General features: G+C 38.4%; 1 protein-coding gene across 1 annotated transcript in view; it reads left to right on the forward strand.

Annotated features, from left to right (window-relative positions):
* RNF17 (ring finger protein 17) overlaps positions 1-16,998 on the forward strand; it is a 162,140-nt gene that overhangs the window by 117,199 nt on the left and 27,943 nt on the right. Inside the window, exons 24-29 of the mRNA XM_066365810.1 lie at positions 3,077-3,167; positions 4,792-4,907; positions 7,101-7,387; positions 8,945-9,108; positions 12,356-12,475; positions 13,707-13,787. Of these exons, the coding sequence (XP_066221907.1) occupies positions 3,077-3,167; positions 4,792-4,907; positions 7,101-7,387; positions 8,945-9,108; positions 12,356-12,475; positions 13,707-13,787 (859 nt within the window). The remainder of the gene's footprint in view (positions 1-3,076; positions 3,168-4,791; positions 4,908-7,100; positions 7,388-8,944; positions 9,109-12,355; positions 12,476-13,706; positions 13,788-16,998) is intronic.

Consider the following 16,998-nt stretch of genomic DNA (forward strand, 5'->3'; position numbering starts at 1 on the left):
CCATTGGAGCAAAGATGGCCCAGGCGCTGGATATGGCTCCTTGGCCTCTGCCCCAGGCGCTGGAGTGGTTCTGGTCGCAACAGAGCGACGCCCCGGAGGGGCAGAGCATCGCCCCCTGTTGGGCGTGCCGGGTGGATCCCGGTCAGGCGTATGCGGGAGTCTGTTTCTCCCTATTTCCAGCTTCAGAAAAATACAAAAAAAAAAAAAAAAGAAGTGGTGTGGTAGACAGATAATAAAGGTGTAAAATTAAGTTAATTTATTGTGTACACCTGATTGTGAGTTAGAAGTATCAATAGAAACTCTTGAGGTATTTTCACTATAAAAAAAATCTTTTTTAGCCTTTTAACATGAAGCGAGCCATGCTAATGTGCAATTGTGCCTCCAAATGCCATTTCCCATAACATAAATTCGTGCTCTTTGGGAAGATGTCTGATTCTGGGTCTGGGGCAGGAAATGTACAATATGAGCCTAGAATATCTTGTCATAGCAAAGAGCAAGAAAGCTGTAGAGAATATTATGGGGATTATGACAAGAGGACTCAGCCAACATGAATAAACTTTCACTGACCAAGGAGGGGACAATTTGAGTATCAGTAGGATAATTATAATGTGTTAAAGTGTTTGATATGTTTAAATCCCTAAGCTTATGAAGTTGTTTTTTTTTTTTTTAAATCACTGGTTACTCTTAGAGAATTTTAGGGAACCACTTCATTATTCTGAGAACTGCTGAATAAAGGAAATGAGCTCTTGTCTAGCTTTTCCTGTACAATCGGTATTTCAACTTATAGCTGTGGGGTTTTTTTAATTGAATGTATTGGACTGGCCCTGGTTAAAAAAATTATGAGTTTCAGGTGTACAATTCAACAACGCATCTTTCATTCACCATGTTGTGTGTTCGCTCCTCCAAGTCAAATCTCCATCTGTCACCATTTATCCATCCCATACCCTCTTGTACCATCTCCCATACACCCACCCCCACTGCAATCACCACACTCTTCAGAGCTTTTTTCTTTTATAGTCTCTGTGCTTTTCAATTTGTTTGAAAATTACCATAATAACTTTTTAAGGTGAAGTCACCAGATTTTAAAGAAAATATTCAGATAATCTTTACCTATTAAAAATCTGTAAATAAGATTTGGCTTAAAGAAATACAGAAAAAATGGAGTCTGTTCTGAATAGATAATTTTAGAGGAAAATGTTTTATAAAACTCATTATAGCTCTTCATACATCTCAATGTTGACCTGCATTATATGATTTTCCCAGGCTAGAAAAGAGTCACAGGAGCACTTAGCATTGGTTTATATTATCCTCACACTTCTTTTTGAAAAGTAAAGAAGTGGCAAATTCCTGATACTAGGAGACCTTCCTCCATTGATAAATCCATAGCAATAAAGCCATAGTGCATTTGTATCAAAAATTATAGAATCTTAGACTTGGAATTCAAGTCTTAGAGGCATCATGACAGTAATTTCTTTTGTACCAGTCCTAATAAATGGATATTTAAGACCTGCTTGAAAACCTTGGGGCTGTCAAGCATATTCCTCAAGGGAGATTGTCTATTAGGTAGCTCCCATGGCTAGTATCACATCACACTTCCTTGAGTTGGTCTCATGTGTTTCACACATCTTCATTTTGCCTCAGCACAAATGTCTCGACTCTTCTAACCATCAGGTATAGAAAAGTCGATATCACGTTCCACTAGGATTTATTTAATATTTAGGCTACTACAGTTTTATCAAATAATCCTAAAATAACATTTCTAGCTTTTATCCCCCCTGCTTGTCTTCTCTACATGTTTTTCAGTTTAAGTTGGAAGAATTATTTGTTATAGTCTGAGCATATCTCACCAGAACTATAAATGTAATTCTCTTCATTACTTCTGTGTGTTTATATTTGTATTTTGTGGAGGTGAGTTGGGTTGAATTTCTTAAGCAGTTTTCATTGAATTTGCATTGAGCTTCTGATTAGTCAAAAGCCCAGTGATCTGAGCTGTAATTCCATTCAACTTTGTTTTACTATACAATGATGGTACTTCAATCTCTATCCATTTGTTGACTCTATCAGAATTATGCTTCATCTACCACGAAGAAGGAGCTGGTGTCTGCTGAAACAAATCAGAGTTTATAGCCAAAGACCCAGCACTGACCTGGAGGACAGGACAGGCCTTACATGGGCTTTCCACTTAGAAGGGCTTCCATAGGTGTTACACTTGCTCTTCTTTGCTGGAACTTATTAGGCAACTATAGCTTTTTATACACTTACATCGTTGATTTTTTTCCCCACCAAAATACAGAATGCTGCATTTATTCCTGTTAGATTTCATCTAATCAGTTTTTCAATGTGGAAGCATGTCTCTGTCAGAGTGTGTAATTTACAGTTGTGGGCCAAATTCAAGTAACATGCACCATGTATCTGGCCTACAGAAAGTTTTTTAAATTTTGAACTATTAACGTTTTCCTAAAACCCATTAGGTGTCACATAGACATTTGACAAAAATCTTCTATTGACAAAAATCAGAATATGTAGTCACTGGAATAACAGGGTTGCCAAAAACTAATTGACTTTCCCTCGAGAGGTTCAAAAGAGTCATTAGGTATTGCTAGCTAAGTCTTAGTTACTATTCACCATGGGATATGAAATGTAATCTCACATAGGGAAGCAGCTCCGTCTTTAATTAAGCCTGTGGGTAGATGATTTCCTGTTGCTTTGGTGTTTACCTGCAGTTATCTATCATGCAGGGAAGTTTATAGTTTGAAATTGTCTCATATTTTCTTCCTCGTGGGAAGTAAATTCATCTAACCCAAGTGCTGTTATTTGGCTGAAAGATATATACATACACACATATATATGTACATTTTTCAGATATGAGCACAAGTAGGAATATTACAAATCTTTTGACAAAGTTAAAAGACCCTTTCAACATTATTATAAAAACCTTAATGAACCATTTCAAGTTATAGGTTTATCCAGCCTCTTTATGTAGTTGATTCAAATATGTATGTGTATGGTGATTATTTTATTTTTCCATGTCCTGTGCTGTTTGTTATAAAAATAATTGTCATTGTCTTTGTTTTAGACCAACTGGTGGAAGTGACAAATGGACAGCAACAGCTTGTGACTGTCTTTCATTGTACTTAACTGGAGCTGTAGCAACTATAGTCTTACAGGTTTGCAGTGGGGTTTTCATAGATATATACTAATTTTTTCATTGATTTTTTTACAATTCCATTATTTTCTTGTTGACAAAATAATATTAAACTGATTGTTTTACAAACTTGTTTGGTCTTATTTCAAGTTATAACACCTGTTTGATAACAGTAATAACAAATAATCTTAGGAATGAATCAAAACTTTCTGAAGTAATATTCTTGAGTTGATCATTTGCATGTTATAAAACAGAAATCATGAATGCTAGGGTGCATTTCTGAAACCTTTTGATATCTTTCAGACTGGAACCCTAGTTGGGCTTCTAACGAAGTCATATTAACTGTGTCATAAAAGTGTGTGTGTGAGTATGGATTTGAGAGGAGAATATATATAGGATATACCTTTCAAAACATTTAAAAGTATTCTTTCCCTTTTTTCATTTCTTAATCTTTTCTATTTATTAAATTTGCTGACACTGGTTAACAAAATTATACAAGTTTCAGGTGCGCAATTCTACAACACATCATCTGTCCACTGTATTGTGTGTTCACCATCCCAAGTTAAGTCTCCATCCATCAACATTTATTCCCTTATACCCTTCTCCACTTCCCTTATTCCCCACTTTTGTCATTATAATACATTTTATCTCATTAATGATTAGAATTTTCATTTTTTCTCTCTCTCTTTTTTTTTTTTTTTTTTTTTTGAGAGAGAGAGGCTGGGGGAGAGAGAGACAGGAACATCAAGCTGTTCCTGTATGTGTCCTGATTGGGGAATCAAACCGGCAACCTTTGTGCTCCGGGATGATGCTCTAAACCAACCAAGCTATCCAGCCAGGACATGATTTTTATTGATTTTTACAGAAACTGAGAGAGGAAGGGAGAAAGACGGAAGGGGGAAGGAAAGCATCTATCTATTGTTCCACTTAGTCGCGCATTCTTTGGTTGCTTCCCGTGTGTGCCCTAATGGGGGATTGAACCCACAAACCTTGTTGTTTTGGGACAACACTTTTAACCAACTGAGCTAACTGGCCAGAGCCAATTAGGATTTTTTTTGTATAAGTAATATTTCCATGTTACTTTTGTCTTCCTATTTGTACTTTCTTCACTTTTATAATTTGTATGAAACAATATGTTTCATAGTTCTTTCTTTTGATTTTTGTAGGATAAAAGGCATACTTGGAAAAATATATTTTGATATATAATTTGCCGAGTTTAGAAGAGTAGAGAATTTGTAACTGATGGTGTATCCCTCCCTACCCTCTTTCTGGCGTGAAAAATAAAAGTTTTTAAATCTGCTAACTCCACTCTACTTTGTAAGTTTCACCTTGACAGTGAGGCCTCCCTGCCACATCTCACAGGCTACTGTCTATCCCTGTTGGCTCTCTTCCGGGTTGTTTTCTCTCTAATAGGGTCATAGATCAAAAATTACTTGGCTGGGAATTTTTTTTTTTTTTTTTGGTTTGGAGATGTGTGGAGGAAATGCCCTTGAAACGTATATTGTGAGATTATAGATTCTATAATCTTCATACAACATCAAGGTGGTTAACTCTTGCAGACCGGCAGCGGTCCTAGCAGTTAAAAACCACTGGTGTAGAAGATTTTATTTTTGTGTCTCACATATACCCTGCTCTTAAACCACCAGGAAAACAACACAACATGGCCATTACCTGTGAAAATTTTCTGCAGAGATGAAAAAGGAGAGCATGTTGATGTCTCTAAATATTTGATTAAAAAGGGTTTGGCTTTGAGAGAAAGGAGGTATGGACTTTCTAATTTATATGTATACACGTACACACACACATAGATACACACACATTAGTTTGTGTTGGAGGCTTCTTATTTGCCTGTGTGCTTTCAAACCTGAATTGCATCTTGTTTGCTCTTAAAAATGATTTATAAACTAATCCTCAGGAGCCAGCTCAGAAACAAATTCCTTCAGGGTTGCCGAGTCCTTTATTCAGTCCCATCAGCTCTTGCATATTTAAACCCCTCTTTAACTGACATGCTTGCTTCTCTATTTTTCCTTTTGCTTTAGCATTTACACTCCAAACCAAAGGAAAGGAGATGGGGGGGAGGTTGGTATAGGGAGTACCAGATCAGTGCCCTTTGGCCTCATTTGCTTAGACAGAAGTGTTTTGACTTTATGTTGACAATTCTGGTAGGTATACACCAAAAATGTGTTTTTGTGAAACAAAATTGAATGATATTTACATGTTAAGATCCTTTCAGGTACTATTTTCAGGGTGTTGAGTACTTTTGGTCCACAGGGAGAAGGATCAGGATGTGGCAGTAGCCCTAGCTTCCTCCTTCTCTTCTGCTAGATGTAGAGGACCATCGGCATCACTGACACAGGTTTTAAGTAGCCACCTTTTACCATGTGCAGCCAGATCTCCCTCTCTTTCTCTCTTATTTTTTTTAAATCTTACATTATTATATCTTCTTTATTTGGACCTGGACCCAATCCTGATGAAGTGGAAGGAGAATGAGAAATCAGAAACAAAATGGGTCATGAGCTGGTTAGCCAGACCTAGTGGGTGCTGAGCTAATGCTGGGCAGTGGCCTGCCGCTGCCTCTGCATCTGCATCTGTAGTCCCCTGTGTGTCTCTCTTCCAGTTCATTGGCTTTAATTTTTATTCATTTTAATGAGGTGACATCAATAAATCAGGGTACATATGTTCAAAGAAAACATGTCCAGGTTATCTTGTCATTATGTTGCATACCCATCACCCAAAGTCAGAGCAATTCCTGAGCAAAGAAATGTTCAACTGAATAATGTCAGGCAAGCTAATACCACTGCTTTTATGTCACGGAAAGTACTAGCTGTTCTCCAGGCTGGGGACTATGAGGGAGCCATGGGAGGTGAGAAATAAAAGAAAATCAGGAAAATAGAAGAAATAAAAATATACTGTAATTCTGCTAAAATAAGCAATGCTAATATTTCCTTCTACTTTTGTTTTTCTTTTTTTGGTAGGCATACATTTTTTATAATTGGCAGGAAATAACAGGAAATAAAATTATGAGTGATTATAGCATGTTACTACTAACATTTAATATCTGAGTAGTACCATATTTTTTAAGGGACTCGGAGTATCTTTGTGTTATTTCATGAATAGCGATAACTTGCCACATGTATATGTGGACTAAATTATAATCAATGTGAAGGTGTTGTATTTCCCAATGACATCTAGTTGATTGTAGTATACTTGAGATACGAGATTTTAAGAGAATCACGTGTAAATATGATATTATAAAACATTTAATTGAAATCATATTCCTTTTTTATCAAGCTCATTCACAATTTAAAATAATTTTTATTATAACAAATTATGCTCCTTTTCATGTAACAAATTAGATTAGTGTATCTAAACCAGTGGTTTTCAACCTTTCTACACATGAGGACTGGTGACTTAGCCAGCCAGAAATGGAAGCACACAACAGATAGTTTTATCTTACTGCATATAACAAGTGCAACACAGTACGAGCTAGTGCTTAATTTCGGAACTCCACATGTACGATGCACAGATGCACTGAATACAACATAGTTTGTTTGAATGCTTTTTGTGTATTGCACATGATTTGTAAACGCTCTGCATGATGCAAAAGATTGTTCGAACAAGACTACAAGTTCTAGAGAAATCTAAGACAACCTCAGTAGTATTTTCATCGATGATACAGACTGGTAAGTGGCAGTCATCCTGAGCCTAAATGAATTCGACTAAGATCATTGAGTCTGTAATCGTCCTACAACATTGGGGTGGTTCACTCTTTCATGGACAGGCATAAAATTTCTGGCAGACTGGCACTGGTCCGCAGACCAACAGTTGAAAACACCGTCCTAGACTATAGCAAGTATTTTAAATGTCAAGTATATTAAAAGGATTCTGTTTATATTGTTTTCTCCAGAATTTTTTATTGCTCATATTTAGATGTATTCTTTTTTGGATGTTACAGAATTAATAAGTCAGATGACAGCCATTCGTTATCTGAGAAGTCTCTGGAAATCCCCCTGAAGCAAGAAGATTCACTGCTTACTAAATGTATTAAAATTAACTTTGACCCTGACAAAAAAGCTGCTATTATCAGTAAACACAAGGTGTCTGAATTTAAAGAGAAAATTCTAGAACCAAGAACCCCTGGATGCTATAAACCACCAGTTATTCCTAAGATGAAAGTATTTGAGGCAGTAGTCAGCTTCATTGGTGATGATGGAACTATATTTGTAGTGCCTAAATTGTCAGGTAAGATCTTTTACATATGTAGGATGAGTCAGTATAAGGCCTAGCTAACAGCTCACTCTCCAGTAAGATAAGATGTGGATTGAAATACTTTGGACAATATTTATCCTCTTCCAACCTTGTGAGGGTTAAATGAAATAATGCAAACAAAGTGCTTTTCACAGTGCCTAGCACGTAACAACCATTTATTGAGATTTTGGAAATAGACGTTAGGCCTAAGATAAGCATGGGGTTTCCACATGTTATAGGCAGTACTTCTTTTGTATTAGGCACTTAAACAAGTTGGGAGCCTCTCTAAGAAAAAAGAATACAAAAGTTTATATTTATTTAGAATGAGAAAAGAAATCACTACAAATGACTGAGGTCCAGAATCCTTTGAAAATATTCTGAGGTCTCATCAGACTTACAAATTCTTCCTTTCTGCAACCTGAGTGTGTCTAGAATATTCTATATCTCCCGGCAACTCTAGCACTCAGAGGACTAAGCTCCCTTAGCTCCATAATAGGTCCACCTATGGATGAGGGGATAGTAGCTATGAATTTGTTGAAATTTTTGTCTCATTTGTTGACCTCCTAAATATTATTTTTTAATTTGCAAAACCAAATTTGTGTAGTTGGCTGAACTAAGAAACCCTCTAACAGGGGTCCCCAAACTTTTTACACAGGGGGGCAGTTCACTGTCCCTCAGACAGTTGGAGGGCCGCCACATACAGTGCTCCTCTCATTGACCACCAATGAAAGAGGTTCCCCTTCCAGAAGTGTGGCCTGGCCAGATAAATAGCCTCAGGGGGCCGCATGCGGCCCAGGGGCAGTAGTTTGGGGACGCCTGCTCTAGAAGACATGAATAGTGTTTGTCTAGCACTAGTACTTAATCCAGACATGTATAAATAGTCATAGCTAAACTGCTTGACTGTTATGTGCCAGGCAGAGTGGTAGACACCTGACTAATAATGCACCGCAATACTGATCATGTGGGTTGGCGTTATATACCCATTTCACAGAAGGAACAAACTGAGGTTTATGGGTCTAAAGATTGCTCAACTAAAGTGGTAGAACTATTATGGGAACTAACTCCAGAGCTTGTGTTCTATGCCACCAATTATGGGGATATTTATTTACTGTGGAACTAGTGGGCCAATTAGCAGTAAGTAGCAACATTAGAATTTTAATTTTACATCCCAGCATAATGCTGTATCTAAGCATCAAGTAACACATTACTTGTGTTCTATTTTACTTAGGTGTGCTAACAAAATGACAGCTTAAAGTGGTAGTTCTTTTAGATTAGGCTATCTGGTACATAATTAGAGCTTTTCATGATGCCTGCACTCCCAAAAGAATGCCTGCATTTACAACTAGAGATCAGAATAATTATTTACATGCTGTTAGTCAGTTGTATATTTTGAAACATATAGAAGCTTCTGACTGAATTACATTTTTATTAATGCTCTATGTGAGGGCTGATTTTTAACTCTATAATATCTAAGTGATATTAAAGGTTAGTGATGACTATTTGAAAATGGTAGGGAATTTTTCTTAAATACTTTGTTTTAATTAATTTCAGAATTAGAGCTAAAAAAAATGATGAATGAAATTCAAAGTAATTTAAAATGCCTTGGTCTTTTGGAGCCTTATTCCTGGAAAAGGGGAGATGTGTGTGCAGTGAGAGGATCAGATGCTCTGTGGTACAGAGGCAAGGTAATCGAAGTTATTGGCAGCACCGTCAGGGTGAGTCTCCTATTTTTTGTGACTATTTTAAGGCTAAATGTGTTAACATTAAGTGGTCTTTGAATCTAAATGCATGAAAGTTTGATTAAAATATTTTTCTAAGTGAAAGGCAGGGAGGCAGAGACAGACTCCCACATGCTCCCGACTGGGATCCACCCAGCAAACCCCCTACCAGGCAATGCTCTGTCTGGGCCATTGCTCCATTGCTCAGCCACTGAGCTATTTTAGCGCCTGAGGTGAAGCCATAGAGCCATCCTCAGTGCCTGGGGCCAACTTAGCTCAAACCATTTGAGCCATGGCTGCAGGAGGGGGGAGGGAGAGGGAGGAATGGAGAAGCAGATGGTTGCCTCTCCTGTGTGCTCTGACCAGGAATCGAACCTGGGACTTCCACACACTGGGCCAACGCTCTACCACTGAGCCAACTGGCCAGGGCCTAAAATATGTATCTTTTAATGAATTCAGTCCTGTATAAAGATCAGTCAGATTTAATTACATATTTTTTTGTAATAGGCGTTTTTGTTTTTATTTTTAAGTGTATTTACTAACCTGAATAACCAAAACACTATTTCTAGGTAGAGATTGGCCACTGGTACTTTAATGGTACCACTTATTCATCATTGGAAGCCGTGTTTGTATACATGATGTTAAGTAAAAACAGCTTGTTTTCCTGTACATTACATATTGCCTTAGCAAATTTTTTTATAGCCCAGCTAATATTTGCCCTGTGAGGATAATGGTTACCTTCAGAATACTGAGAGTCCTTGAGTTTCATGTGATATCTTTAGAAAGAGCTGTATACTTTGAAATAATGTGCATATAAAAATACACAGAAAAATACCTCCATTTTTAATAACGTATTTATTAAATAAAGCAACTAAATCATAGGCCATTCAGCACTTGGAAATTTCAATTTTAGGAGAGGAGGAAAAAGCCTTTTGTTTTACTTGCACAGGGTATATTATCTATTTGATGATGATATCTAACAATTACATAGCACTTCTAGTTTTTAAGGGTTTTTTTACATATGTGCATTCATGTTTCACTACTTGTTTCCAACTTTCATAGATGTAGGTTATTTCCATTTTACTAATAAGAAAATTGAAATTTAGCATCTGATTCCTAAATTTCTGATCTCAGTCTTGAGCTTTTTCTATTAGACTACCGCTTTAGGGTTTCAGTAGAAGTGAAGTGGTTTCAAATTTAGCCTGAGTGTTTACACATATGGATACTTTACAGATTCATGTGTTTCTATGTAAATGAGTCAATTTCTACATACATTTGAATTATTTAGACAACCTCCTTTTAATACAAAAGTGAACTGAAATTTACTTTCACTAAGTTATCATAAGTCATGAACTGTACATATATGGAATGGTGGTGAACTGTCTAATATCTATCTCTGTTTTTTTATTTTTGTTTAATTTATTTCAAAGTATTTTAATACTTTAATCACCACTTTTATTTTCCTGTGGTCATTTTACATTTCAAGTATACACAATAAACTTTTCATTCCTTAACCTGATACCTTCAAAGTTTATACTATGATCAACATTAAGAAATAAACATTAACCTGACCAGGCGGTGGCGCAGTGGATAGAGCATCAGACTGGGATGCGGAGGACCCAGTTTCGAGACCCCTTGGTCGCCAGCTTCAGCGTGGGTTCATCTGGTTTGAGCAGAGCTCACCAGCTTGAACCCAAGGTCCCTGGCTCCAGCAAGGGGTTGCTCGGTCTGCTGTAGCCCCACGGTCAGGACACGTGTGAGAAAGCAATCAATGAGCAACTAAGGTGTCACAACGAAAAACTGATGATTGATGCTTCTCATCTCTCTTCGTTCCTGTCTGTCCCTCTCTCTGACTCTCTCTCTCTGTCCTTGTAAAAAAAAAAAAAAAAAAGAAATAAACATTACATGAAACCATACTCTTTTTTAAAACCTTTTTATTGAATTTGTTGGGGTGACCCTGGTTAACAAAATTATACAGGTATTAGGTGCACAGTTCTACAGCGCATCTCTGTACACTGTATTGTGCATTCACCATCTCAAGTCAAGTCTCCTTCCATCACCATTAATACCCCCCGCCTTTACCCAGCACCCCCGCCCCAGCAATCACCACATTGTCCTTACTGCATGTAATATACTCATATTTGGTATTCAACTCTATTTCATCCTTACAAAAATTTTTTTAATTGCAGTTGACATACAATATTATATTAGTTTCAGATGTACCACATAGTAGCAAGATATTTATATAATCTACAAAGTGTTCCTCCTGATAAGCCTAGTACCCACCAATAACCCGGTTATTACAGTGTTATTGACTACATTCCCTGTACTGCCATCCCTGTGATCTGTTCCATTTTTAAAATGCTGGTTGCCAGACAGCCCAGGAAGGAAGGATGGCATAGAGAGGTTCTCAGACTTTGAGACTGTTTGAGAGATACTCCAGTACTAATGTAAATCAGTATTCCTAAAATATTTTTAAAAAACAAAACAAAAATTTTAAATTATCCTAAAAAATAGGTTATTTTCAAGAAACTTATAAATCTAATAAGATCCAGTTGTTATTTTAAAGCTCTGGTTTATGTGTAAAAACCTTTTGACAATGTTTAATACACTACAGGATAAGGGAATATGATGTTTCTTTATTCTGAAGATCTTTCAAATCCAGATTTAGATATCTTTTAAAGATGTCCCCTTTTTTATTTTTGAGACCCAGGAATTTCTTGTCTCTTAGTTGGTTTATTTTTGGGGGGGGGGGGAGGGGTTGTTTGATTTTTTCTTTTTTTATTAATTTAAATGGGGTGACATTGATAAATCAGGGTACATATGTTCAGAGAAAACATCACCAGGTTATTTTGACATTTGATTATATTGCATGCCCATCACCCAAAGTCAAATTGTCTTCCATCACCTTCTATCTGGTTTTCTTTGTGCTTCTCCCCTCCCCAACCCCGTCTCTCTCCTTCCTCCCCCACCCTCAGTAACCACCACACTCTTGTCCATGTCTCTGAGTCTCATTTTTATGTCCCACCTATGCATGGAATCATATAGTTCTTAGATTTTTCTGATTTACTTATTCCATTCAGTATAATGTTATCAAGGTCCATCCATGTTGTAAATGATCCGATGTCATCATTTCTTATGGCTGAGTAGTATTCCATAGTGTATATGTACCACATCTTCTTTATCCAGTCCCTTAGTTTTTAATAGTAAATTTAAATTATAAATTGCATTTGTCCTGCTTCAGGTACAATATTTAGATCATGGGCTCACTGAGGAGATCCTGCAGTGTCATCTCTACCCTATTTTGCTGTATCCTGACACACCCCAGTTTTGTATTCCTTGTCAGCTCTATCATACCATACCTGTGAGTAAACAGTAATTCGTAGAATGATTAATTTTAAATAGCTTTTTATTAATAATTATTTTTTAGGATTAGAATGCAAAATGAAATCCCTTTCAGTTGCAACAAAAATAATAAGATACTTAGAAATAAGTTTAATATAATAGCTGAAGGGCCTTTATGATGAAAACAACAGAATTACACTGAAGGATATAAAAAACATCTGAATAAATGAACAAACATGTCTTCGTAGATGTGAAGGCATAAACTTATAAAAATAGTATTCTTTCACCAAATTAAATTGTAATAGATGTGAAGCTGGGAATAAGGTAAAGGAATGTATGTTAATTATCTCTGCTGAGTAACCAATAAGCTGAAACTTCTTCACTCATACAGTTTCTGTGGTCAGGAGCTAGGAGCTATTTCTTGGTTGTTTGGCTCAGGGCTTCTAGTGGTTCTGCAGTCAGGATGCCACCAGAGGTTCATTAGTCCCAGGGACAGTGACTTTCTGGCGTGGCTCAGCAGGGAGCAGGGGCCCCAGTCCCCAGTTCCTTGCTCTTAACATGTGAAACATAACAAGCACTGCTCCCTAACAACCACACATTGTAGGCATTATAATACATATTGTTCAAGCACCACATTGGCATATTGACCTTTTCAAAAAAAAGTGTTATGATGCTTTGTTTTTAATGCAGGTCTTTATTTTTAAAGCATAAAGTACTTTAAGAGGGTATGAGGTCAGGAAGTTCAGACACTAGTGCAAGGGTCGGGAACCTATGGCTCGCGAGCCAGATGTGGCTCTTTTGATGGCTGCATCTGGCTTGCAGACAAATCTTTAATAAAAAAATAATAACGTTAAAAATATAAAACATTCTCATGTATTACAATCCATTCATTTTCTACCACTCATGTTCATAGTTGCGGGTGGCTGGAGCCAATCACAGCTGTCCTCCGGGACAACACCAAATTTTTATTGGATAATGCGTAACGTACACGGGTCGTTGTATGGCTCTCACAGAATTACATTTTAAAATATGTGGCGTTCATGGCTCTCTCAGCCAAAAAGGTTCCCGACCCCTGCAATAGTGTCTTAAGATCATTTCTATCATACACCTATGATAGTGTCTGAAAGCTGCTTGTAAATTTTGTACTGCTCTCTATGGCATGTGTTAATGGCTACATTTGTGTATCTTCATTTGCTTCCTGAATTATTTTGTGAAATGTGAAAGAATCTGAGTTCATTTCTCCCAAATAGGTTGGGAATGTCTGGCAACGAGATGCAGTAGAACTCCTTCAGGAACTGCTTTCAAAGAGAGAGGTGGAAATTCACATTATGGTAATTTGTACTTAAAGTATATATTGTTGATTTAAATTGTTTGCCATAAAATGTTAAAGGTAACATAATTTGAGTGATAGTTTTTGTATTTTTCTGAAATTGGAAACGGGGAGGCAGTCAGACAGACTCCCGCATGTGCCCGACCTGGATCCACCCAGCACGCCCACCAGGGGGCAATGCTCTGCCCATCTGGGGCATCACTCTGTTGCGACCAGAGCCATTCTAGTGCCTGAGGCAGAGGCCACAGAGCCATCCTCAGCGCCCGGGCCAACTTTGCTCCAATGGAACCCTGGCTACAGGAGGGGAAGAGAGAGACAGAGAGGAAGGAGAGGGGGAGGGGTGGAGAAGCAGATGGGCGCTTCTCCTGTGTGCCCTGGCCAGGAATCAAACCCAGGACTCTTGCACACCAGGCCAACGCTCTACCACTGAGCCAACCGGCCAGGGCAAGTGACAGTTTTTATAGTGAAGGATGTTCCTGTGTGAATATAAATTACTCATTAATGTAAAGTTACTGCCTGACCAGGCGGTGGTGCAGTGGATAGAGCGTCGGACTGGGACATGGAGCACCCAGGTTCAAAACCCCAAGGTCACCAGCTTGAGCGCGAGCTCATCTGGCTTGAGCGCAGGCTCACCGGCTTCAGTGCGGGGTCTCTGACTTGAAGATGGGATCATAGGCATGACCCCATGGTCGCTGGCCTAAGCCCAAGGTCACTGGCTTGAGCAGGGGGTCACTGCACATACGAGAAAGCAATCAATGAACAACTAAGGTGCTACAACAAAGACCTGATGCTGCTTATCTCTCTCCCTTTCTGTCTGTCCCTGTCTCTCTCTCTCTCTCTCTCTCTCTCTCTCTCTCTCTCTCTCTGTGTCTCTATGTCGCAAAGAAAAAAAAAAAAAAAATATATATATATATATATATATATATAAATACACACACACATACATATATATATAAAGTTACCACTTTGGTTCATAGGCTTATTTTAAATAAACCTAAGTGTGAGCCACTTTTTAGGAACTTTTATCAGCATTAAAGTGAGTAATATGGAAGATTCTTTATTAAAAACTTACTTTTTTTTAAGACTTGATTCATTTTAGAAAGGAGAGAAAGAGAGAGAGAGAGAGAGAAGGAAGGAGCAGGAACATCAACTCCCATATGTGCTTTGACAAGGCAAGCCCAGGGTTTTGAACCGGCGACCTCAGCATTCCAGGTTGACACTTTTATTCACTGCACCACCACAGGTCAGGCCAACAACTTATTTTGATAACAAGGAACAATATCAAAGAATGAGAAGTTGGTAAAAATGCTGGTGGTTGTTTCCAGGATGGTTCTGCACATGGAACACTATGCTGGGTGCAGGTAAAATCCTATGCTTGAAGACCTCTAGAGCCTAAGTGCTGCACAACTATAGAGTCATGTGCAGAGAGCCAGCGCCTGTTCACTGGCTCAGTGTGTAGGGACTTAGTGACCGTGAGAGCTGAGGTAGCTCTTAAGGAAGATTTAGGAAAGTTCTCCTGATTAGGGGAATGGCGTGTACCGGCAGGCACCAAGAGACAAATGGGAATGCCACATCTTTTTTTAATTTTTTTTAATTTATTTTTTACAGAGACAGAGAGTGAGTCAGAGAGAGGGATAGACAGGAATGAAGAGAGATGAGAAGCATCAATCATTAGTTTTTCATTGCGTGTTGCAACACCTTAGTTGTTCATTGATTGCTTTCTCATATGTGCCTTGACCGCAGGCCTTCAGCAGACCAAGTAACCCCTTGCTGGAGTCAGCAACCTTGAGTTCAAGCTGGTGGGCTTTTCGTCAAACCAGATGAGCCTGCACTCAAGCTGGCGATCTCAGGGTCTCGCACCCAGGTCCTCTGCATCCCAGTCCGACGCTCTATCCACTGCGCCACCACCTGGTCAGGCGGCATGCCACATTTTTAAGAAATAATATAATTGTTTGGCTAGAAGAATAGAGGTTTTGTGAGAAAAAGTAGTGGTGAATAGGATTTAAGAAAGAAAGGTGGAGGTCAGTTGGTGCAGCCCTATTGGAAGTTTCTGAGCAGTGAAGTAAGAAGATTAATCTGTAGCTGTGTTTGAGGATTCCAGTAGAAAGATACAAAACTGGAATGAAAGTATGTATTTCTGTATGAAAGCTGTGATAACACGCTAATAAAGACCTAATAAGAGCCACAAACTCCCTTGAATGAGAAAGTAAAGAAGCTTTTATTTTAATTTTTTTTTTTTAAGTGAAAGGAGGGGAGATAGTGAGACTGACTCCCACATGCACCCTGACTGGGATCCACCCAGCAACCCCCATCTGTAGCTTATGCTCACATCTGCTGAGCTATCCTCAGTGTCTGAGGTGGCTGCTTGGACCAGCTGAGCTATCATCAGCGCCCAGGCCAATGCTTGAACCAGTTGAGTCACTCACTGTCTGCGAGAGGGGAAGAGAGAAAGAAGGGGGAGAGGGAGGGGAAGAGAAGCAGATGGTTGCTTCTCATGAGTGCTGTGACAGGAGAGCAAACCCAGTACATCCAGAGGCAGATTAAGGTTGGTTGAGGCCTCAGGCACAGAAGAAAATTTTGGGCCCCCCAAGAAAAGAGGGAAAATAAAAATGCATGTTAACCATATTTTTAAATAACTAAAAAATATTATGTACTATTAATGTTAAAATTGCACATATGAAACAAAACTTGGTGTCATTAGAAAAAAATGTAAAGTTGGGATTTTGCGGAGCCCTTCAGAAGTTGGGACCCAGGGCGTGCGCCTGGTGCTCCCGCTGTTAAATCCACCTCTGAGTACATCTGCATGCTGGGTCAATGTTCTCTCCACTGATCCAACTGGCCAGGGCCTAGAGAAGCTTTTAATGCTGCTTGTGTTACTATCCAGGGCCCCTCTGATTTTTCATAGCCACTATGGGATGTTGCAGAAGTAAGGTCTGCGAAGAAGTATGGAGATTCAGATTGTTTAGTTTATCAAGGTAGTTTTCCTTGCTGTTTAGCTTAACCTAGGAGAACAACTTGTAGTACATACATTAATTCCTCACTTCACACTATTGATAAGTTCTGTAACTTTAAGCAAAATGAAAAGTTACTTTCCTAGGTACCTTTTGTTTTTTTGTTTTTATGATAGAGAGAGGTACAGATAGGGACAGACAGACAAGAAGGGAGAGAAATCAGAAACGTCAGTTCTTTGTTGCAGCACCTTAGTTCATTGA

This window comes from Saccopteryx leptura, chromosome 2 (assembly GCF_036850995.1).
Source record: "Saccopteryx leptura isolate mSacLep1 chromosome 2, mSacLep1_pri_phased_curated, whole genome shotgun sequence".
Classification (NCBI taxonomy): Eukaryota; Metazoa; Chordata; class Mammalia; order Chiroptera; family Emballonuridae; genus Saccopteryx; species Saccopteryx leptura.